We start from the raw sequence: 24024 nt of genomic DNA, 5'->3' as shown, positions 1-24024 counted from the left end.
GGAGGATCAGAGCTGAACCTGCTTGTCTTCGGTGCGCGGGCTTCTGTCTGGAGGAAAGAAAGGGGCCATCTATCTTCTGGAGGGCTTACTTAGGAGCCAGTCACTTACAGACAACGGGAGTGTGGAGTGGGCTGCTTAAGCAAGCTGGCTGAAACAAGCTGGATTTCCCACTGCCAAACACTAAGATCAAAGGATGCATCAGGGTGAGCCAAAGCTGATTTATTACTCAGGGTGAAGGGATGTCGGATGGGATTCCAGGCAGGTATGCATACAAGAGCATGCCATAAGCCAGGTGTGGGGTCATATGGGCTGTGGTCTCGCCACAGAAATGCTGCCCACAGACCAAGCTCCTGTGTTCAGCAGTCAGCAAGATTTCCCAGGAGAGAAAGACCACACACACTGGAGTCAAGCTCTGCCCGCCCACCTCCACCCAGGTTTCCTGACTGTCTGAGACCTACCCCAGCAGCCAGCAGCAAATCTCACTTTGTGAGGCCTTCTCCTATCTCTGGTCTCATCAGCCAACTTGCCCAAGAGGTCCCTGTTGGCTTCTGCCTGGAGACTTGGGCTGTGCCACCTGCCTTATCCCGGTCCTGCCGGTGTTGAGATTCTGCCCCCTCTTGCCCTGAGGACCTGGGGACCATAGTCTGCCTCTCTTCTTGGTACCAGGCCCTCTCAGTGTTTTCTTTCTGTTTGTGGGAGAAGTTGGCTTCCTGCGGGAGCCCTTCTGAGATGCAGCCCGGTCTGAGTCAGAAGCTACGGGGGCACTGGATGATCTTCGAGCCGCTTTCTGTGACTCCTCCTTCAGCAAGTCCAAAACCGTGGCTGGAAGGTAAGCATTCATTCAGTGAGAAAGCTGCAGCTGGGGAGTGGCTGTCAAAGAAACACTAAGGGACCTCACAGGCTCTTGCCAAGTTCTCCAAGTTGACCTCCAACTCTCAGGCTCAAGCAATCCTCCAGTCTCAGCCTCCTGAGGAGCAGGTCCTGTAAGTTCCGCTACACCCAGCTTGCTATGATATTAATTCTTTGCATTGATATTGTTTTACTATCCTTCTCTGGTCTTGCAGTAAATGCCTTCCTTTGTGGACTGGGGTCACTCCAGAGATGGGGATTTCTGCCTAAGATGATATCCTTCCTCTTGCAAGTCTTCTGTGGCTCCCCATTTTACCATGAAGAATTCCTCACTTCAGGCTCCCTTACAGTGCCCTGCACCCCCTTCTGTGCCAGACCCTCATGATATATTTAGCTCTCCATGTCCTCCTATGATTTGACTTGGAATTTGTATAGGTCAGAGATATTGAACATCCTTTGTTAAATAGCTTAGAACCTCCTGCAAAGCAAGTACTAATAAATATTGTCAAGTGAATGAATACATAAATAATTACATGAATGAATGAATGAATGAATGACTAGAGAACAACCAATCATGGTAGAAGCAGGTATCTCTCCCATTAATTCCAGTTGGCAGGAGAGATGTATATACTGAACTACAAGTTATTAATCCTCATAACTCTTAAAAGAGAAACTGTGACCATTGGAGCCCAAGATGGCTCAGCCATTAGAGCACTTGCTGCTCTTGTCAAAGATCAAGATTCAGTTCCCAGCATCCACACAGCGACTCACAACCAACTGGAGTTCCAGGGGATCCGTAGCCTCTTGCTGGGCTCTGCAGACTCCTGCATTCACACAGTGCACATCTATATTGCAGGCAAAACCTCCACACACAGAAAATAAAACAAATAAATCTTGCCAATAGAAAACAATGGAGGTATGAAACCCCCACCCCACCCTGGGGATTTGTTAAAGATGTGACTGCACCAATGACTAAAACCAAAACACAGAAGGGGACTCACCGGCAAGCGGCCGGAACCGGATCTTCTTAGTCTTGGTTTTCACGGGCACTGGCTTGTATTTGCACTTGCCTGGTGGGGCTCGCCTAGAAACATGGGCAGGAAGGGTGATGACCCAAGAATTAAGACATCAAGATTCACTAGAACTGGGGTGGACCCTTTCTTGCCCACGGGACTGGGTGGATGCTATAGGAGTGAGCTCAGAGCTAGATGCAGAGGGAAAAGGGTACTCGGGGCCTTCAGCGGGCAGTGAAAAGGGGAGGACAGCCTGGTGACAGGCACTGGGTCCACATCAGAGCAGCTCAGGACACCTTTCAAAGTCTCAACGCATGCTTCTATGAAATGCAATAACAATAATAATAACAAGAAGAAGAAAGAAGGGAGAGGAGGAGGAAAAGGAGGAGGGTTTCCAATGGCTCACAGGGAGATAGTGAAGTTTGAGAGCTGTGTGCCTGGCACACCATACATGATTGATGAAGAATGAAGTTTAAAAAAAAAAAAAAACACTTGGACAAGGCCCAGCACATAATAAGAGTTCAGAAGATGATAGTGATGATGACGGTGATGGTGATGATGATGATGGTGGTGGTGATGGTGATGATGATGGTGATGGTGGTGGTGGTGGTGATGGTGGTGGTGGTGGTGGTGGTGGTGGTGATGATGATGATGGTGATGATGGTGGTGATGATGATGATGGTGGTGATGGTGGTGGTGGTGATGATGATGATGATGATGATAGCTGTTACAATGGCAATGGTGAATCACTTTAAGGAAAATCCCTTCGAAGGGTCCTGGCACAGACCCTAAGGATGGCCCTCCTCTCCAGCTACCATCATGCTCATTCTTTTTTTTTTTTTTTTTTTTGGTTTTTGAGAAAGGGTTTCTCTGTGGTTTTGGAGCCTGTCCTGGAACTAGCTCTTGTACACCAGGCTGGTCTCGAACTCACAGAACACTCCAAGTGCTGGGATTAAAGGCGTGTGTCACCACTGCCCGGCCTATCATGCTCATTCTTAAACTGCACATGTTCAACTCCTGAAACAAACAGACTTTGGGCACTGAGCGGGAACATCCCAGCTAGCCCTCTCTGCCTTCACTTTGCTCCAGCCCTCTCTACAATGTCACCCTCACCCCATGTAGGCCAGTGTGCTGACTCAACTGGCTTGCTATCTTCTTGGCATCCGGTCAACATGTGTGTGCATAGTGCTTGCTGTGGTCTCCCTGGTGCATGGATAATAAATGTCATCATGAAAAGAGGTGCAAACAGCCAGTCTTTGTGGCTCACACCTACAATCCAAGCACTCAGGGGGCTGAGGCAGGAGGGTTGCTTTGAGTTCAAGACTACATAATGAGTACCAGGCCAACCTAGACAATAAAATGAGACTCCCCTCTCAAGAAGAACAACAGAGTTTACCCCTGCCTTCTGTCTGGTTCTTCACAGCTGCTCTTGGGAAAGACAATTATCTCCTCAGCAAACTTAATCACCAGAGTGTCAAAGGAGGGGTATCATCACCCACCCAGAGCCCTCAGAAGGCTGGGCTGCTCAGGCCTGAGAACAAGAGCTGTGTGCTGCCCAGACTGAGTTCACCCTGTGCCAATCCACATGCTATTCTGAGCAGGGCATCTAAGGCACTGCCTTGGGGATCAGCTGAACCTCTCCCAGGAACTTCTGAGATTACACAGACAGAGAGCCTGGTTGTTAAGTTAAGTTATGCTGGACCCTGGGCAATGACTAAACCTATTTGTCAACTATCCACTGAATGCCACCTCAGGCTGGGAAACAAGTCTCACAGGGAGCACCAATCCGTAGACCTAGCTATGAGCTAATTCCTGAGAAGAAAATGACACCAACCCTTACCTCGAGGGGTCGACAAATTTGTAAATAGATCCATGCGCTGCATAGGCGCTTGGGTAGGAAGTGGCCAGGAAATACAGCTCCCCTAAGGAAACAGGAGTCAGCAACAAGAACACATACTATCTGGACACACAGAAAACAACCTAATGCAACTATGGTGCTAAAATCTGTGAGCGCCATTGATGAGCTCTGGACTCCTGCCCATCAGCCTCTCATGGGGCTGCAAGGTTCTTGGGGAAAGTTTGTAGATGGAGGCTGCTTGTTCGTTCCCAGCCACCCAGACCTGAAACAATCACACAGAAACTATACCAAAATTGTAATACTGTTTTACCAATAGCTTAAGTGTATTTTTAGCTGGCTCTTACATATTAAATTAACCTGTTTCTATTATTTTATGTTTTACCACGAGACTTGTGGTTTACCAGCAAGGTTCTAGCATGTCTGTCTCCTACAGCGACTTTATGGTGTCTCTGACTCCACCTTCTTTCTCCCAGCATTCGGTTTAGTTTTCCTGCCTACCTCTATTTTGCTCTGTCATAGGCCCAAGAAGCTTCTTTATCCATTAACCAATAAAAGCAGCATATATGCAGAAGGACATCCCACATCAAAAGTTCATCTCTGAACCCCCAAAGACTCTCAGAGCCAGGCCCAGTGGAGGCCACTCCATGTGTGTGCTGGATCCACCAGGCTTTTCTCTATCCCTTCTTTCCTCCTGGAAACATCAGTGAAGCTCCACCCCCTTCTCCAGTCATTCCACACAGGTGAGGCTTGGGTGCAGGCTGGGGCCATCTGTAGGTTGTTTTACTCTGCTCCTTCACCCCTGTGTCCTGTCAGCCTAGCTCTGGCATTTTCTTTCTCAGTCACTGGGTTGTTTATTTCTTTGTGACCTTTCCCCTTGGTCTTCTCCACACACCCCCATCCCAAACATCCCCAGCCAGATGCTTCAGTGTCACTTCTAGAAAGAGCCCTGCTTCCTCCAAGTCCTTCCTACTTGCATTTCAGGAATTATCTTCATTCTTGTCTGATTTCACCTGGCTTGGCACCTGCCCGTGAAGAGCACGGTTGTGTCTGAGGATGAGCCTCGGCTCCAGTGTCCCATTGGTAATTCTAGACATAAATTATCATAACACCAGTTCTGAACTGTGCTACCCCGGGTGGCCTCCCAACCGACATAAAGACCCAGCTAGTCATTCATTGAGACGACAGAGCCACAGTGCCTCAGAGAAGCATAGAGGGACAACTAGTGACTAGTGCTTTGTGTGGAGGAGGGAAGGAATGTATATGTTCACATGTGTGGCGTGCACACGTATGCAACAGCACGCAGAAGCCAGAGGTTGACCTTGAGTGTCTTCCCTGACTGCTCTCCAGCTTCTTTTCTGAGGCAGGGTCTCTTATGGAATCAGGACCTAGGCTGGCTAGGCCGCTGAGCTCCTGTGTCCGCCTGCCTCTGCCTCTCCAGCACCGAGGTTACAGCTGCACACTGCCTCACCTGGGTTTTACCTGGGCACTGGGGAACTGAACTCAGGTCTTCATGCTTGCCTGCAGGCACCCAACAACCAAGTCAGTTCCCCGGCCTTCTCTTCTTCCTTATCTCTGGCGCACGAGCCTTGGCCACTCTGCCAATGTGACACAGTGCACAGTGTATCAAATTCACTTTTACATGGCTCATGTGACTTTTTGTCCCCTTTGTGGAAGACAATCAGGAAGTTGCAAATGTGCCGGTTCTACAGCTGTATTTAACAGCTTTCATCCTCAGGTCTGTGGAGAACAGTGACCATGTGTTTCTATGCAATGTGAGGCTCTTAGTGTCTACCGAGTCTGCTACCCAGGGTGACAAGTGTTGAAGACACTATGACTTCACATACTGATAACGTAGTTTGTAGCTGTTCTGAGAAGGGGTCCAAGGAGTCAGGACACATCCTACTCTGGATTCAATTTGTACTATCTGACTGAAACGCCAACACCATCAGACATCGTAAGATAAATGGGCTGTCTTCCAACAGTCTATGTGAATGCAGGCCACTCTCTGGAAGGAACCCCTCCAAACCATACAGAAACTCCATAGTTGGGGGCAGGGGTGTCTCACTGCATGTTCATTTTCCATGACTACAGCCTGTATAATGTATATGTTGTGAACATGCCATAGACTTCCAGTTCTATCTTTAGGAAGGGGATTACAAAAGGCAAATTTTATCTGTGGTATCCAGCTAATATCTTTAATATCTATTTTATATTCTATTTGTTAGTTATGTGTATGCGAGGGGCATGTATACTACAGTAAGTATGTGGCGGTCAGAGGACAATTTTCAGTTCTCTCTCTGGGATCAAACTCAGGTCGTCAGGTCCAGTGGCACCTCAACCAGCTGACCTGTCTTGCCAGTCCCTTAATATCTGTTGTAGGCAGAGAGATAGCTGTAACATAGTAGGACTTGCTGCAAGCATCCTTCCTTAGATCAGCTTACAAACAGGCCCACGAATAGCTTGGGCCCAGCCATTCACTAAGCCTCACTTCAAGTCTAAGGGCTCCACGGGTAAACTGTGGCAAGAGAGGAGGCAGAAGGCTAGGGCCACAGAAAAACCGCTTACCTAAGGCAACAACTGGTACAGGGGACAAGGACCTTCTCATCTGGAAGAGCCTCCGTGGGGAAGAATACACAAAGGACATGAAGTGGAGCCTGCTTGGTGAAGGCGCAAGAGAAAGGAGCTCGCCTGGGGGCAGCTTCTCAGGCCTCAGGGCCAACCTGGGACAAAGCCTTGGCCAAGTCCCGCTACCCAGAATTCAGTCAGGGACACTAGCTTTGTTTGCCAGGAGTCCTGACTGTTTTCTTCTTGTGACAGATGCCTACAGGCTCTGCACAACAAAGCACCGAAGTCAGGGTTCTGTCCTGTTTCAGAGAAGCCAGCCTCCGAAGATGCGCGTCTCTAGGCAGGCCAGCCTCTGGGGGTCGGGCTTTATCTACCTTTTGGGGGGGATCCAGAAGAGGTGCCCCACCAGGGTAGATGGCTTGCACCTATCTGTTTTCTCTTCACTGAACAGACTCCTGCCAGCCTCTGGCATCTCTACTTCTTTATGTATTTGGATTCCCAATTTGGAACTCACATAGACTTCCTCTATTTAAATTCTTGACTCTCCCGAAATACCCTCTGCTGTTATAGAATGTTCCTCTCAAAGTATCTATCTAGCAGCTAAGTGAAAGGAAAGCAAGAGGGCTGACTGGATTTCCTTATTACTTACTCAAGCTAGGTTCCTGTGCAGTCACCCTGAGGCCCCAAGTGGAAGGAGGCTAAACTCAGAGACTTGCAGCCCTGGCTTCACATCTATGAAGAATCTCAGGTATCTATAACCCGTAGACACTTGACTTTGATATCTGTGCTCTCTGTCTCTGTCTCTTTGTCTCTTCATCTCTGTCTGTCTCTGTGTCTCTCTGTTTCTGTGTCTATCTCTGTCTATGTTTGTCCTCTCTCTCTCTCTCTCTCTCTCTCTTTCTCTGTGTGTGTGTGTGAGTATGTGTGTGAGTGTGTATGTATGTGTGTGTATGTGTGTGTGTGTATGTGTGTGAGTGTGTATGTATGTGTGTGTGTGTGAGTATGTGTGTGAGTGTGTATGTATGTGTGTGTATGTGTGTGTGTGTATGTGTGTGTGTATTGTAAGACAAGGTCTCATATATCCAGATTAGTCTCAGACTTGCCCTGTAGCTAAGGACAATCTTGAATTTCTGATTCTCCTGCCTCCATTCCTAAATATTAGTATTACAGGCATGCACCCAGAGCCTCAGGAACTCTAGCAACAAACTCCATCCACAGCCTACGGCACCATCTTACCACCTTTGTGCCATTATACATGTTAGACAAAATATCCTGTGTGTATTTAGGTAAACAAAATGTAATATTAAATTTTAACCTTTCAAAATGAAACATTAACTAATGGAATGCTGAAATTAAAAATGAGATCTCTGGTTCTGTATTTTTAAGAGCACACATGTTTCTCAGACATGAGTACATGCCTTGTCTTCAATGATGTTCTTAGCATGTGCCTGGCCTCTTCTGTCAACTAACCTTGCTGCCTACCTGCCCCCATACACTTTTACACCCAGATCTCTTTCTCACTAACCCTAGGCAGAGTCAGGAAGACCCTAACCCAATCAATAGTCACACATCTCCTCCCACCCAAGGGGATAAGAATGGGCCGCACATTTAGTCTGACCCCCTGGGGCCTTGCCCACGTCATCATATTGTTTTAAAATAAAGTCAGCAGAAGTGAGCTTCTCCAAAGTCAGAGATGAGAGCACAGCGCCCCTCACGAGGAGGTGAGCTCTTCCACCTCAGCAGGGTGGCATGTGGGACAATCAGCAGCCAACCTGTCTCCTCCCCTCGTGACACCGTGACACCGGAGATAAAGGCTGCACCACCTGGGCACCAAGGTTACTAATTACCCAGCGTGTTATGAGACTCGGCCCACGGACTGCCGTGAGAGAAGCGACTGTTCAAACGACAACAGACGAGCAGCCAGAGCCCGTGGCTACGGAAGAACAACCCAACAGGACTGCAACAGATTACCCGCTTCGTCTTCCGCAAAGGAGATGATGAACTGGCTGTAGGTGCTGATCAGCCCCGGGAAGGCACAGGACGAGTTGCCCAGGCAGATGTCTTGCTTTCTCCATCTCTTAGTTTTCCTATCTTCCTGCAAAGCCATAAGTCGACTAGATGAAAAATAAAACCTTATGTTGTAGGAATCCGTATTTCCACTTCAGAGATTATTTTCCCACCAAGAACTGGGGGTCCTTAAATATTAGCTGGGTCTTAACTGAGCATGGTAAAGCACACCTCTAAGAAGCAAGAGGATCACCATAAGTTTGAGACCATTCTGTTCTCCATGGTGAGCTGTAGGTCAACCAGAAATAGCAGTACCCTGTCTCAAAAAGCAAACAAATAAATAAAAAGATAAATAAATACTTCCTTACCCGCTCATGAAGTCCCCAAAGATGTAGAGGCCGTTAAGATTGGGAGATTCACACCCACGGTAGACATACCCTCCCGTGACCGACTTGCCCACTTCATGGCCATAAGCATAGATGGGCAAAATGTCATCTGTCAGGACCGAGAAAAAAGAACGGAGATTCTGCCTGGGTGGAGCAGTCTAGGGAATCAATCATGAACTTCTGAATTCAATTGTCTGATTTAGCTTTTGGCCATCAGTAAGCCAGACAGCTGACTCAATTGTTTTTAGGTTGTGTTTGTTTTTTCTCAACAGACCAGTCACAAATGCAAGCTTCCCTTTAAATCCCCTCCCTGGTTCCCCTCTTAGACTCATGGAAAATACTCAGGTGTTAGCATATGGGACGCCTGAAGACGTGGGTGGAGGCGGAAGGGTCAATAAGCATAAAGTCAGGCTGGGTTACGTGAGACTCTACCTCAAACGCAGGAGGAAAAGGGAAAGGAGGAGGGAGAGGAAGAGGAGGAGGAAGAAGAGGTGCTAGTCAGTGTTCATCTTGGAAGCAAGGGAAGCTCCTAAACAGCCCTTGACTGTTGATTTTGAGGGGCTGCTCTCTTCCCTGTGTGTGTGGAATACCATTTTAGTGGAGCGTCCCAACTGGGAGACTGTGTTTAACGTTTATGCAGCCATCAAGTTTGCTGTACCAATGGTTCTTAAAATAGGATGCCTAAAAGTCACTCAAGAAAGTTCTTTAAAGCACAGTCACTTCCTGTACCCCAGCTCACCCAAAATGTAAATGTGTTATGCCTGGCATACACCAGCTGAAGCCATCTTTTAAAAGGAGTTTTACATTTATGCCCTGAGCCCTTGCCATGAAGATGGCTTTCAAGAGCTGGTTCAAGTCTTCCCTCACTTGGGTCCCAGGATCAACTCAGGTCATCAAGTTTGGCAACAAGTACCTTTATCTACTGAGCTGTCTCACTGGCCCCAATCAATATCAACTGGCTTAGCTTCTATTCCAGAGTTAGCCAACATTCCTTTCTGTAGATCAGAACCTGTGTGCCAGTGATCTGAGCAGAGGAAGTTGTGATAGAGAGAAGGGTTTCGTGTAGTACTCAGGAGGCTGCGGCTGGAGGATCATGGATTTAAGGTCAGGGTCAATCCAAGCTTATTCAGACCCTGTCTCAAGAAGCAGGGATAAAAACAAGCCTCACGGTAGTCAATGAAAGGCAGTCACAGGGAGCTAGAATGATAGGAAAATAACTGATCCGCCAATTTTAGGGAGCTACTCCCCACCCCCTGTGGGCTGTCAGAGTTGGCTCTGAAATCACAGTCTTCCAGCCTCTGCCTCTTGCACTGGAATTCTAGGCAAGTACCACACCCAGCAGGGATCGACTTTCAAACAAGCATGGCCAAAATGTGTCTGGTGTCACTGTCTGGGGCAGCAGAGGTAGCACCCCACAACCCAACAATAAGTTGCCATGGAGATAGCCTTCAGGGTACTCAGGTTGTGTACCGCTGTCTCCACTGGCAACCTAGTCAACTCATTCCAAAAGCCTAGACAGCGTCTTACTTACCCAAGGAAGCATTGTGACAAAGCCTCTTATCATAACACTCGAATCCTTCCCTTGCCCTCCAGCCGTAGTTCCCGCCTTTGACAATGAGGTCAACTTCTTCAAACTTGTTCTGGCCCACGTCCCCACAGAATATCCTACCCCGGCCCTGGCGGGTCACGGGGTCCCCTCGGTCCACAGCACAGCGCCACATGTTTCTGACCCCGTAGGCGTAGACGGCAGGGTGGGCCCCTGCCTCAGAAACAAAGGGATTGTCCAGGGGCACTCCATACGGCCGGCCATCCTTGCCTGCCCCATTCACATCAATCCTCAACACTTTCCCTAGCAGAGAGCTTCTGAAAGACACAAAAAGCCAAAAAAGAGGCCCAGGTGAGCAAGGACCAGAAGAGAGATAGGGGGTGGGGATGGGGAGGATGCGGACACGAGGGGTGGGAGGGGGATGCAGATCACACTGAGAGCTGGTGCCAGGAGAGAAAGCTAGGTGAAAGTGGCCTACTTGGCTCTTTTAAATCTGTACAAGACGCTTAAGAGTTCCTCACCTCTGGCTCAAGGAGATCTACTACATAATGCGACAGGATCCTGCACCACATAACCCTCAGTGCTTCAGCTTTTGTTTTCTATCTTAACGATGGGTGCTCTCCAATTCAGTCTAATATTATAAATTTGAAAATAAGTAATGGTTTTATTTTTCCCCAGATAGCAGTGTGCTCAGGAAAAAGACTTTTTTTTTTTTTTTGAGAAGATCTTGGAATGAGTTTGACTGCTGTAGGCAAATAACACCGTGCGGCATTGCTGCTGTAACCATACATTTTATGAACTATTACGCACATGGTTCTTGGTCAAATCCCTGACGGACAGCACTCGGCAGACACTAGCTTAGTGTGATTGACATTAATATGTTACTCCTATGAACAGCGGGCACAAGGCTTCCTGAGTACAAAGGGCAGACTGGCGTGGGTGGCTCTGATACCAGCGTGCCAGTCTCGGGCTGTCATTTACCTACGGGGCCTCTTTCGCATGTCTGTAAAATGCAAACCATGATCCCTAGACTTCACAGGGGCCTTTCATCCACGCTTACACGAGGTCTGGTACTGATGTCATTACAACTAAAACGGATGAAGCTTTTCTTGCCCTTGAAGCATGTCAGGTTCTCCAGAATAATATACAACCCAAATGAAGTGGTCGCCGGCAACATACTGGGCGCTCAGTCTATATCAGCTCTGATCAGCTGGCTTCCCGTGTGTCTCAGGGCCGAGGACAGAGCTGGGGACACACTGTCCAGTACTACTGTTAAGTCGAATTAAATGGCGGTTGTCATAGACCATCCTGCTAAGCATTTAATTTTTAAATTCTTTTCTACACAGCACTGTGGTAGTTATAGTAAGTATTTATTTATTTATCTATCTATTGAGACGGGGTGCCACACTGTAGCTCCGACTGTCCTAGAACTCACTCTACACCAGGCTGGCCTCACACTCAGAGATCCACCTGCTTCTGCCTCCCAGGTGCTAGGATTAAAGGTGTGGGCCACCGCACCTGGCTGCATTAAGTATTTATAATATTAACTAGAAAAGTATTCTGTACTATTTTTAAGACAGACAGCCAAAGGCCCCTCTCACTGGCTCCAGAGGAAGGGATTGGATCTTCTGAGTTAGACTCTGGCAGAAAGAACACTGTCCCAGAGGTACTCTAAAAAGGAGCAACAGACGCAGCCTCCATCCCTCTTACTTGTTCTGGGCATTTCCAAACTTGCCAAAGGGATCCCCAGTCTGCCCTCCATCCCCAGTGAATATGTACAGATAGCCATCCAAGCCAAAAAGAAGCTGTCCACCATTGTGGTTTGAGGCTGGTTCATCTATCTCCAAGATGACCCTGGAAGAGAAAAAGAAACTAGACATTAGGTTTTGACAAGGCTGAAGCCACATGTTCTCAAGACACCCAGAAGTTGCTTGGCCCAAGCCATCAAGATCTGCAAAAGTTAGCTGAACCTGGCTTCAGTCTCCAAGGACCACAAAGGAGGTGGCTTGGGGCCATAAGGGTCCCCATGTTTCCTGGTATAATTCCTTTGTGAATCTTTTATTTTTTTTCCAGTACTAGAGATTGAACCTAGTACTTTTACACAAGTCAGGTAAGCAGTCTGCATCCCCAGAGCTTTGTGGCTCTCTCTTCTCTCAGACCATGACCTCGCAAGCTGAGACACAGCCAGGGTGACAGCCAGTCCTCTGCAGGGCGTGCCCTACTCTCTCTACTCCACCAGAACTTCCCATTCCTTCCTTAGAAAGGCAAATGTGGCAGGTCATTCTGTCCCTTCCAGTCCTTTAGTCTGTCTATAATGGGAAAAGAGCCAGGCAGGAAGGAGAAAGAAAGGGAGAAGACAGAGTGATGGAGAGACAACGATGACCTTGGAGCCAGCTAGAACTAGTGTCTCATCTGTCCTGGTGAGCAGCGTGGTGACAGAGTCCTCTGTGTGGAGAGTCGCAAATGAGTGACTGTCTCCTTGGTCTGCCTTCTGGGCTTGTCTACGGGAGACTGCTGTAGGGAGAGAGCCAACTTTCTAGATTGATAATGGACGTGGGTGAGCACAGCCCACTGTGGGTATCCCATCCTTAGACAGGCGGTCCTGGGCTGTATAAGGAAGCCGAGAATAAGCCAGCTACCAAGTGCATCCTCTATTGCTCCTGCTGTACTTATTGACTGTGGAGTGAGTCCCTCAGTTGGAGGTAAATCCGCATGGAAAAGCAAGCAGGTCTACCTTCAAGTTACTGTCTGAGGTCTTGCCCCGCCTCCCCTCAGAAAGGGACTGTGGTCTGGATGCATAAGCCATATAAATCCTTCCCTCCTCTAACTTGTTGCTCGAGGGACCCGTCACAGCCACAGAATGAAACTATTGCATCATTTACCCATGCGCGAATAGCTTTACGGCCTTGGGCCATAGCTCCCATGCAAGTGAGAAATCCCACACTAAATGGAAAGGGTTTGATTTCTAGTGGTCACACAATTAGTTAGAGGCTACTGTTGTGTTCAATATATGATCTATAATCACCTTAAAATTCCTTTGGGCTGCCAGTCCGGGCTTCTCCTTGGGAAACACAAGCAAGCATGACTCTAACTAGGGCAGTCAGGCAAGGGCTACACCCCATAAGGACGCTTCTCTCTAGACCTACCCAGGCTGTTCTCATTCATCAGTACTGACTCTTTGCTCAACATTTCTTATGTGTATTAATCTTTCCTTGTAAGTATGTTTTCTTTTCTGTACCACCTGTATGCAGTACCAGCAGATGCCAGGAGGGGGAGATCGTATCCCCTAGAACTAGAATTACAGATGGTTGTGAGCTGCTGTGTGGGTGTTGGGAACTGAACTCAGGTCCTCTGCAAGAGCAGCAACTGCTCTTAGCCCCTGAGCCATCTGTCCAGCCTGTTTTCTTAACATTTCAGGCTAGTGTTCAAAACCCAGGCCCATTTCTTCACTGTCACCCCAAGAATGGATGGGCATCATTTGGAAGCATGCTTTCAGGTTCTCATGAGATTGTCTCACCTCTCTGATTTGGGGTCCACTTTGTTAGGGTCAGACAGAGAAACCTTCATCTCACTTATCCGGATTTTCTCCACCTTCCTCTTGCCCAGGCATGAGTAATAAATGTACAACTTGCGATTGCGGCGGAATTTGGGATGAAAAGCCAGACCCAAGAATCCTCTCTCATCCCCAATCCACGGTGTGGTCAACACCATGCTCTTGAGGTCCAGGAAGGGCTGCTCCAGGCGACTGCCATCAGGGAGGTAGACCCACACCACGCCTACCTGCTCAGCAACAAAGAAGCGATGGGTGCCGTCCCCAGCATGGACCATGGCCACGGGATTCCTCAGCCCATTGGCCACCTCGGCCAGGCAGAGCTGCAGGCAGCCTTGGTGGTCCTCAGCTACCATGCCCAGGTTGCGGTTGAGTTGACTGTTCCTCAGCACATTAGGGAAGCAGTAGTCCTCGTCAGGAAGGTTGAGGAGGTGGCAGAAGCGGGCGCCATCCTTTCCATGGGACTCCTGGAGGCTGCGGTCATTGGTTAGCAAGGAGATGGCAGAATGGCAGTTGTGATGGAAGGCGGAGCAGTAGTCAGAGCAGAGGCCAGGAAGGTTCCGGAGGGGCGTCTGAGGGTTCTCGGCGTCATAGAGGTGGGCCGCATAAGGAGAGCACTCCTGGAAGAGGAACCAGAAACTTGATCTCAGTTCGAGCAAGCAAAAAGAGAGGAGCAATGGTCTAGTAGGGAATCTGGATTCTGGAGGTTTGCCTACAAATTGCTATTAATCATTTCCCCAGGACCCAGCTTTCTGACAGAGTTGATGAACCTGGAGAAAAAAGAACCCTCATATATTCACCACGCTGTGCCTAGCATTTTAGCAGCTTAGTTCTTTTCCAAAATATTTATTAGCATATATTAAATTTTACATAATAATGGGTTTCATCATGACATTTTTATGACACATTTATAATTCACGACAACACCTTTCCTGCCTCCTTCCCATTCTCGCTGATCTCCTTCTTTCCAAATAGCACCCCATCTACTTTCAGTGTGTGTGTGTGTGTGTGTGTGTGTGTGTGTGTGTGATGAGTTTTGTTAAGTCTGTTTACAGGAGAATGGGTGAGGGTTTGTTTACAATAGCAAGGCAGCTTATCTGTGGTTATACCACTGAAGAAACCATCTCTCCCTCTCTGATTAACCTTTAACTAGGATATAAATCCTCAGGGGGTGGGATCCCATTAATCCCTCCCCCATTCCGTGACAGGCTGCTAGTTAGATCTTGCACAGGTCACCATAGCTCTTAATAGCTTAGTTCTTGACACTTAAGATTATATTAGCCAGGTGGTGATGGTGCACGCCTTTAATCCCAGCACTCCTGAGGGAGAGACAGGTGAATCTCTGTGAGTTCAAGGCCAGCCTGGTCTACAGAGCAAGTTCCAGGATGGACTCCATACCTACTGAGTAACCCTGTCTTGAAAAAACTAACCAAGCCAAACAAACAAACATAAATTATATTAGATGGATGAATAGCTTTTAAAGCTCTATCTTTATTTCTGTGTATATGTGGGTGCTTATGAATTTATGTGCACCATGTATGCAGGCATTTGCGGAAGCCCAAAGAGGGCATCAGACCCCCTTGGAACTGGAGATGCAGGTGATTGTGAACCACCATATAGGTGCTAGGAACCAAATGCTAGGCTTTTGCAAGAGCAGCAAATGCTCTTAACCACTCAGGGAAAACCTCTCTATCCCAAAAAGAATATTTTTTAAAAACAATGGTATTACATCTTTCAACTCTTCCTTTTCCTCAAGGTGAAGCAACATGGCACAAGTTCCGTGTCTATTAAACCCAGACACCTAGCGTTAGTATTTCCTATTCTGTGTTCCTTCACGTTTGACATAGTTAACAGGTCAAGCTTATATAATCAAAGATCTCGCCCAGAGATTTAGATGTTTAGTCATTCCTTCATGTATTTAACATTTGTGTTTGACAATGGGCAGGGCACTATGCTGGAAGCTATAGGTTTCTCTGTCAAATCTGGGTTTTCAGTAATGAGACTGCCCTATACAAAAGTATACAAGGCTTAAATGTCCAAAGGAGTATCTGCTGATTGACCCATAGAGTCTAGGACCTGGGCTACAGCAATTTCAGAAGCAACAGCGGTGTAGGAGTTCCTTCTGTTTGTGTGTTGCTTTCATTGGTTAATGAATTAAGAAATTGCCTTGGCCTAGTTGATAGAGTGGAACTTAGGTTGGCGGAGAAAGCACAACTGAATGCCGGGAGGAAGGAAAGCAGAGTCAGGAGAAGCCATGGATCCTCCATCTCAGACAGACACCAGTTAGAATCTTGCCAGTAAGCCACAGCCACATGGCGATACATAGATTAATAGAAATGGGATAAATCAAGATGTCAGAGTTAGCCAATAAGAAGTTAGAGCTAATGGTCAAGCAGTGTTTTAATTAATACAGTTTTCGGTGTGGTTATTTCGGGTGTAAGCTAACCAGGAGGCCGGGACAAACAAGTGGCCTCTCTTTACAACACAACAGAATTCTGTGGGTCTACCATCAGCTCCCTATAGCACAGGCAAACAGAGGCAAGGGAGACTTGGGAAGTAAAAATGGCAGTTGTGGTGGTTTGAATGAGAATGGCCCCTATTGGTGCATAGATTTGAATATTTGGTCCCCAGCTGGTGGGATTGTGGCCTTGGAGGAGGTGTGCCATGGGGGGTGGGCTTTGTGGTTTCAAAAGTCTCAGGGACTTCCCAGTGGTCTCACTCTGCAAGATGAATCAAGATGTGATCTCTTGCTGTTCCCTTCACTTGGCCTTCATGGGCTCTAACCCTCTGAAATCGTAAGCCATATTAAATGTTTTCTTTTATATGTTGCCTTGGCCATGGCATATCATCACAACAATGGAAAGGTAACTAAGACGTAAGGGTGAAAGGACAGAATTTGGGACAGCAGGAGAGAGGTGATCCTGTCAGCCAAGCATCCCAGACCAATGGCAGTTCTCAATCCGAGCAACTTGTCCTCTTTACAGAGGGACAGAAGCACTTTTCATGTTTATTAGAGTTCTGTTGTTCTTGCTTATTTCCCCTGATTGGACACCGTAGAGCAAGCCCTTGGCAACCAGGCAGGGGGAAACAAGGAAACCCAGAGATGCACAGTGTCTCCCCCTGGATTGTCTGGTCCATCCAAGGCTGCTTGTCAGAGGAGCTACACAAACCAAACTGACCCACTCTCTAGTGTCAGCTCACTCCCGTCCACCCACTCTTGGACACTGAAGCAAAGAGAGAAGGGGGGAGAAATAAGGGCGAAATGATGAAATCCTGGGGAACAGCACTGGCAGCGGAAACATAACCATCACCCTGGCATGCTAAGGCAGCCATTTAGAGCTGGCCAAGATGTTTTGACTCATCTCAGAAACCAAACCCGTGTTTCTTCAGGGGGAGAAAGTCGGGCCCAGAAGATTCTCTGCTGTGTGACTGTCCCCTTGCATCTCTCCCATGTGCAGGCCCCACAAGCAATGGTGAACAAAGTCCACAGTCAGCTTCTCATAGAGCTCATACTTCCTGAAGTTCAGAAAACCGGTGCAGAAAGGGGCCAGACAGGACGCTGGTGCTTTACTCTGCTGTGATGTAACCAAGAGGTCCTGAGACCCGAAGCCAACAGGACTCCAATGTTGTTCATAACCACCTGCAGCATCGCTTTCAGGTCTAGACCACAGAGGGGGGGCGGGGGAAGGAGTAGCAAATAGACACAAATAAGGTGATATTATTCTTCAAGTCCATGAAACAAGGGAGCAGCTGAGTGTGGCTCCTGAATCAGAGAGGACTCGGGGAGGAGAGAGGTTTTCAGTAGAGGACTTCCATGCTACTTGTAAAGCCCAGCTCCTGGGGCTGAGGAGGCGGCTCGGTGACTGAAGAGCTGTGCTTACATGAGGACCTGCATTTGTATCCCAGCCAGGCGACTGTGCCTGCAACCCCAGCACTGGACCAGAGGCAGAGGACAGCTGGAGCTCACTGGCCAGTCACCTACCTGAGTTAGGGAATCCCAATTTTACAAGAGACCCTGTCCCAAAACATAAGGTGGAGGGTGACAGAGAAAGACACCTGACAGTGAGTTTCAGTAAAGACACACATACACACCACACCACACCACACACGAGAACATGTGCGTGCGCCTGCACACACACACACACACACACACACACACACACACATGCACACCACACATGCTCATCTCAGAATCAAATCTCCAGGAAGCAGCTAAGGGATAGTGCCCTGGCATGAGAGCACAGCCGCAGGGCAATGCCACCAAGGTGGCTGCCCTCTGACTCAAACTGTACTGTGATGCCTGCCTGGGATGCCTGTGCCCATGCCTAGAGCTGGGGAGGCCAGTATTCTTGGGAACAGTGACCATGGTGGAAAAGAAGCCCTGGGACAGCCACACAATAGCACTAACTCTGGGAGGTGTCAGGTCAAAGGTCAGCCTGGACTTCCATCACATCACGAGACTGCTGCTTCCTTAAGCAGCTTCTCCCATTGGCACCCTCTCCCCACAGACTGGCATGTGTATGCACAGCCTGTACCTTCGTGTTTTCAAGCTCAGCTCACCTAAGGTGATGCCTCCCAAGTGTGGATTTTGGCTGCTGGCGAGCCTGGAGCAGAGAAACTCTGAGTCATTGCCTCCCAGCAACTTGAGGCTCTCTCCCTGCAGCCCAGGAGTTCTGCAGACAGAACCCCAATCCCCACCGCTGCCACTGCCATAACAGAAGCTCCCTTTGCAATGCGCCCACCCTGGCAGGGGCCACTCCCCTCTCCCTTGCATGATCCATAAATGCCACAGGAATGCTGTGCCCAGTTCTCTGGTTCCTGTCGGCAGGACAGAGCAGCTTTCCTGAGAACCCTATGAATGCTTCTCAGACTTCTGCTGCCTGGGAAAACACCTCAGAGGGAAGAGTATGGAGAACCAGCGCACACCCTCTCCCCAGCTCTCCAGGGAGGCACCTGGCAGGAGCGTCCTACTCCAGGACCTGCCTCTCAACCCAGCACCCTAAAGCCAGAAAGCACTTTTCCAAACTGGCTCTCTCTCCTCCTCATAGGCAGACCCACCTGGCAAAGGATGTCTTTAATGTAACCTCCACACAACTCGTGGCCCCTCAGGTCAAAATAGTTCATGATGTCCCAGTACCGGGCAGCGATACGGTGGTCCTTGCGTTGATCGCAGCAGCCGAAGGAGTTATAGTCCGAGCAAAACTCCAGTTGGAGAGGAGGACGGAAGGGTGGCCCATAATCCAAGCACTGGGGGTGTCCCTGCAGTAGGCCCACCCAGCCCAAGAACGTGAGGCCCAGGTAGAAAATACCAGGAGAGAGCCATGGGGCCAGACGACCAGGAATAGTGTGTGGGCTAGTATGTTTTCCCAGCATTTGGGCCCTGGGAATTCTCTGCTGCTGCCTTCCTGGGTTGGCCTGACCAGTCTGCCCAAGTTCCCTCCCCCGCTCCCAATTTCTCTTCCTTCTTTCTCTCCCTCACATCCTGCCCCAAGTTCACCGAGGTGGTTCCTCAGGAGTCCTTTCTCCGGACTGGTGACTAAGCACACAAGTGATATTAGTGAGAGGTGCCCTTACCTGTCAGTTCCGTCTAAGAGCAAAGCTGGAGGAAGTCTCAGTCCTACTGCCAAGTGCTTGGGGCCCCCGGGTGCTCAGTCAAAAGGCGTGACGGTGCCAATGACTGAGGTGCCGTGATTCCTCAACCTGCACAGAATTCCTGCCATGTTGGGGGCAGGCCAGGAAAGTCCCACTTGTTTACTGTTTCTCTGCAGTCTGAATAGCACATCACACATTACAGAGTCCCAACGGCAAACTCTGCAAGGCAAGCGTCCAGGTTCCTGCAGTGTACAAGGACACGAGACGACTGGTGTGGGTCTGGGAACGCATCGGGGAGGACTGTCTGGGAAAGTTTGGGGAGGATTGTCTGGGAAAGTTTGGGGAGGACTGTCTGGGAACACATGCATCAGGAAGGATTGTCTGGGAAAGCATTGGGGAGGACTGTCTGGGGAACACATCAGGGAGGACTGTCTGGGGAACACATCAGGGAGGACTGTCTGGGGAACACATCGGGGAGGACTGTCTGGGAACGCATCAGGGAGGACTGTCTTGTGTATACTTAGATGGCTTGGATGGGAGGAAATGTCATAACTCTTGTGTGCCCAACAAGAAAAGCCCAGACAGTAAAGGGAGGGTGTCTCAGTCACTTCACTCTGCTGCAACAAATACCACAGACTGGAAAGTGGCTTGTGGTAGAGTGCTTGCCTAGCATACATAAGGTTCTGGGTTTGATTCCCGGTACCTCACAATCTAGGCTGCACTGTGTGCAACTGTCATGTTAATACATAGGAGGTAGAGGCAGGAAGATCGAAGGTACAAGGTTATTCTTGGCTATACATCAAGTCTGAGGCCTGCCTGGGCTACATAAGACCCTATCTTAAAAGTACACAAAGAAAATAGACTGGGTTAGCTTATAAACAGTATAAATTTCTCCCTCTTTAGAGACTGGGAAATTCAAAATCAAGGAACAGCAAGTCCAGTGAGGAACCTTTGTTGCTGTGTCCCCACAATGAGAGAGAGAAGAAACTCACCCTCGGAAGTCCCCTTCCAGGCACCCCAGTCGCTTCCTAGAGGGTCAAGAGATTGAGCACAGGGTCTCACACATGCTGAGCACCCCCACCTCTGACCTGCTCCCCTTAGCTGCTGAAGTTTAGATATCAAATATTCTCTAAAATGCATACATTGCAAACTTCCCCCTCCAATAGTTCGTGGCACCACAGGGAAGTGCTGGACCCTTCAGAGACATGGCCACATAGAAGGAAATCAGGCGCTGAGGGGGTGCTCTTGGCAGTATTTAAGCCCCCACTTGTCCCTTGCTGTTTCCCACCTGCCGCAAGGTAAGCAGCCTTACATTTCCCGCCATTGTGAGAGGTTACATCACAGGTCCAAGTGCAATGTATGCAGGGCCATGGGCTGAAACTTCCAAAACCACAGGTTCAAGTAAGCCTTTCCTGGTGGCCCCGGACATTCTTACGGTAATGGAAAAGGTGGCCAACTCATCAGCTCAAAGCTTGGCTCTTATCACTCATACATTGACAGGTTTCAACAGACAAAATTTTCATGAGCAGATCCTTGTGTCCCAGAGCACAAAGCCGAGGAAGCACAGAACACTCGACTTCCTTATGCTGCTAGATCTATAGCTGCTCTGATTTTCTTACACCTGGGGGGAGGGGGGAGTGCGGGGGAGCATGTCATGGTATGTATGGAAGTCAGAGGACAACTCTCAGGAGTACGTTCTCTTCTATTCAATGGGACTCAGGGATGGAACTCAGGTTGTTGAGCTTGGCTGCAAAGCCACCACACCAGCCCTATGGCTGCTTTAGAAGCATTCTTGCTCCATGTATGTCACCAGTTTGCAGTAAGACTGTTGGCTTGCTTCATATATGTCTCTGTCACCCAATAAGCTTTTTTTTTTTTTTTTTTTTTTTTAGATGGGATCTCACTATATAGCCCTGGCTGGCCTGGACCTCTGTATGTAGACCACACCTGCCTCAAATTTACAGTGATGCCTCCCGAGTCCTAGGATTAAAGATAAATGCCACTATACCCGCCTGGCTTTTAGTTAACTCTTTAATGGATGGATATGGAGCCCTAAAGTCACATGGCCCCAAACCCAGAGGGCACAGGTCCATGCAGATATTTAGTACCTGAATTGTGCTTCCTTCCAGCATTTTCTGTGATTTCCACCCATCGGAATTGTCAGAAATCTTTGACACACCCAGCCAGCCCTGCTGTGCTTCTAAAGAGGGCAGCCCAAGTGGCTCTCCCACTGGCCAGAGGAAAGCCTTTGCCAGGAGGATGTTAAGACCATGAGCCTAGGTGTAGCCAAGTCTCTGAATTTTAAAGGCCCCACAATATTTAAGATACAAACAAAACCCATAAAACCAAGGGGCAGTCAGAAGTGGAGAGTCAAGGTGACATTCAACACCACACCTTGTCCACACCTGTTGGCTCACTGGCAGAGCTGAGGATGAAATCCAGGCTCTCATACATGCTGGGCAGACAAACCATCGCTGAGGCAAATGCTTCACCTGTTTCTGAAAGCATAGGCTGGAGTGTGATTCACTGGTGACCGTGCCGTTTCCACAGGCTGTTTACTCAGAGGTCGGTCAGTCCTTGTCATTGCTATGGAAACCTTGGATGGGAGCAGGAACCCTTGACCTCACGTTGGCCAGTGAAGTCACAGCCACCAGGGCCTCCTAAACACCTGAGCCTGGGTGAGTGTGTGTGCATCTTCCATCCTGGAGACAATTTATCCATCGTTTATTAACATCTTGCTCTTTCTCCTTTGGCCACAAACACACATGGAGATTTTCCTGTCTGAGGCAAATGTTCTTATAGAGCTTAGTAAGGAAAGATCAGCAGGTCACTGGGCACCCTGACACAAACTCCTCATTAATGTCACATTTCAGAAAAAAAAAATACATAATGCAATGTCATTTTTCAACAGGTCCTCAGTGTTAACTCAGCAAAGAAGTATTACTGTGTGCAAGGTGTCCTTATGCAGGCAAAGGAACACTAATAAGACAAGATACCTGGGAAGCTGAGGCAGGAGGATCACCAGCTTGAGGCTAATATGGTCTATATAGGAGGAAGGAGGAGTATTGGTGGTTTGAGAGAAAATGGTCCCCAAAGGGAGTGACCCTATTAGGAGGCGTCGCCTTGGAGTAGGTGTGGCCTTGTTGGAGGAAGTGTGTCACTGGGAAAGTGGGCTTTGAAGTCTCCTCTGCTGAATCTACTCCGAGTATCCAGTCTACTTTCTGTTGCCTGCAGATGAACATGCAGCAGCTACCTCTCCAGCACCATGTCTGCCTGCACACTGCCATGTCCCACCATGATGATAATGGACTGAATCTCTGAACTGTGAGCCACCACAATGAAATGTTTTCCTTTGTAAGGGTTACCGTGGTCACGGGGTCTCTTCACAGCCATAGAATCCCTAGGGTGAGGGAAAGCATTTTTTAAAATGTTGCAGTGTGCAACAATGGAAGGCAGATTATATTAATTGAGGGAGGACGGCGCCATGGAGGACTCACAGAGAAGAATGGAGACAGTAGACATCTAAGCATCTGGGGCTAGAGGGGGTTTGATAGAGCACTGGCAAAAAAAAAAAAAAGAACAGTGTTAGGGAAACTCGGAAATTAGGTCACGGCAAACCATTAGAAGCAGACTCAGTTGGAGAATTGTCTGGACCTATCCGATAGGACCAGACTGAGGGCTGAAGTCATGGCAGCACCCAGTTGAAACACACATTTGTAAATTATTGTTAGTTGGCCTGGACTGCTGTATAAGGTGCTCAAACTTAAAGGCCTCACGAGAGGACTACTGTCTCCCGGTTCTGATGGCCATGAGGTCACGGCGTGAGCAGGGCTTGTTCCTTCCGAGGCGAGGACTGAGAATCAGTCCCAGTCATCGCTTCCAGCTTGTGGTGGTTCACAAGCCATCTTCTGTAGCGACGGCTTAGAAGTGCTGTGCAAATGAATCCAGCTGCTGCCTTCACGTTCAGATGCTGTTTGTCCTGTGTGCGTGTATGTGCCCACTTGTACTTTTATTGTTTGGATTAAGGCCCACTATAACGGCCTTCTTTAAATTATGTAGACATCTCCAGATGAGGTCATCTCCTGAGCCACAGTCTTCCTGCAGCCCACTCTCATGCCACGCCCCTCCCCCGAAGCCTCAGGTGAACAGATGTACCTGATGATGGAGAGCAGCCCCTACACATGTCCTACACGCCAGCCTACAGAGCACGCTCTTACACCACAGCTCCCGATCTAAAATAATTCCCGGAGGTGGGAAGGCACACACCCCATTACCACACGGAGACAAGCCTGTGGGGCCAGAGGTTCGGAAAGGCACCTAAGAATCCCACCAGGGGTCAAATGGCAATAAAATCCGATATTCTGAATTACAGCTCAGATCTCGTTCCATGATTTACCAGACTCAGAAATCACTTTTAATTGTTCTTTTTATCAAAAAACTTGTATCTGCAGCAGCTAGCTACTGAAGGCACACTAATTGAACACAGCCGTCCTGTTGGGGGAGGTTATCTGTGAACTCAGAGTAGTCACGATGGAAGACATGAATAAACTGGCATGGAGTCATCGTTCTCCAAGTTCAAGACTAAGCCACTTCCCACATCTTTTGTGGGGACGCTCATTGAGCAGCCTATCATTTCTTTTTTAAAATGTTACTATCCA

General features: G+C 48.5%; 1 protein-coding gene across 1 annotated transcript; it reads right to left on the bottom strand.

Annotated features, from left to right (window-relative positions):
• Nucleotides 1–262: 262 nt before the first annotated feature.
• On the bottom strand, nucleotides 263–19303 carry Hhipl2 (HHIP like 2). The gene is made up of 9 exons (XM_050142860.1): nucleotides 18833–19303; nucleotides 13742–14394; nucleotides 11935–12078; nucleotides 10210–10541; nucleotides 8661–8787; nucleotides 8257–8399; nucleotides 3703–3784; nucleotides 1851–1933; nucleotides 263–822 (listed from the first exon to the last, which is right to left on the bottom strand). The coding sequence occupies exons 1-9, from the start codon at nucleotides 19145–19147 to the stop codon at nucleotides 515–517; spliced, it is 2187 nt and encodes a 728-aa protein (XP_049998817.1). The 5' UTR covers nucleotides 19148–19303; the 3' UTR covers nucleotides 263–514.
• Nucleotides 19304–24024: the final 4721 nt, after the last annotated feature.

Source organism: Alexandromys fortis, unplaced genomic scaffold (assembly GCF_014885135.2).
Source record: "Alexandromys fortis isolate MF-2015 unplaced genomic scaffold, M_Fortis_MF-2015_v1.1 scaffold_51, whole genome shotgun sequence".
Taxonomy (NCBI): Eukaryota; Metazoa; Chordata; class Mammalia; order Rodentia; family Cricetidae; genus Alexandromys; species Alexandromys fortis.
The sequence above is the reverse complement of the archived record's forward strand: the minus strand, read 5'-3'. Positions and strand labels throughout refer to the sequence as shown.

What these genes read in the sequence shown, in the direction of transcription:
- Hhipl2 (XM_050142860.1), bottom strand. Translation starts at nt 19,147, where the DNA reads ATGCTGGGAAAACATACTAGCCCACACACTATTCCTGGTCGTCTGGCC. An exon ending in TTAAAGACATCCTTTGCCAG is followed by an intron (nt 14,395 to 18,832) that starts GTGGGTCTGCCT and finishes TTCCTCTTCCAG; the next exon opens with GAGTGCTCTCCTTATGCGGC. An exon ending in AAATTTGTCGACCCCTCGAG is followed by an intron (nt 1,934 to 3,702) that starts GTAAGGGTTGGT and finishes CCATGTTTCTAG; the next exon opens with GCGAGCCCCACCAGGCAAGT.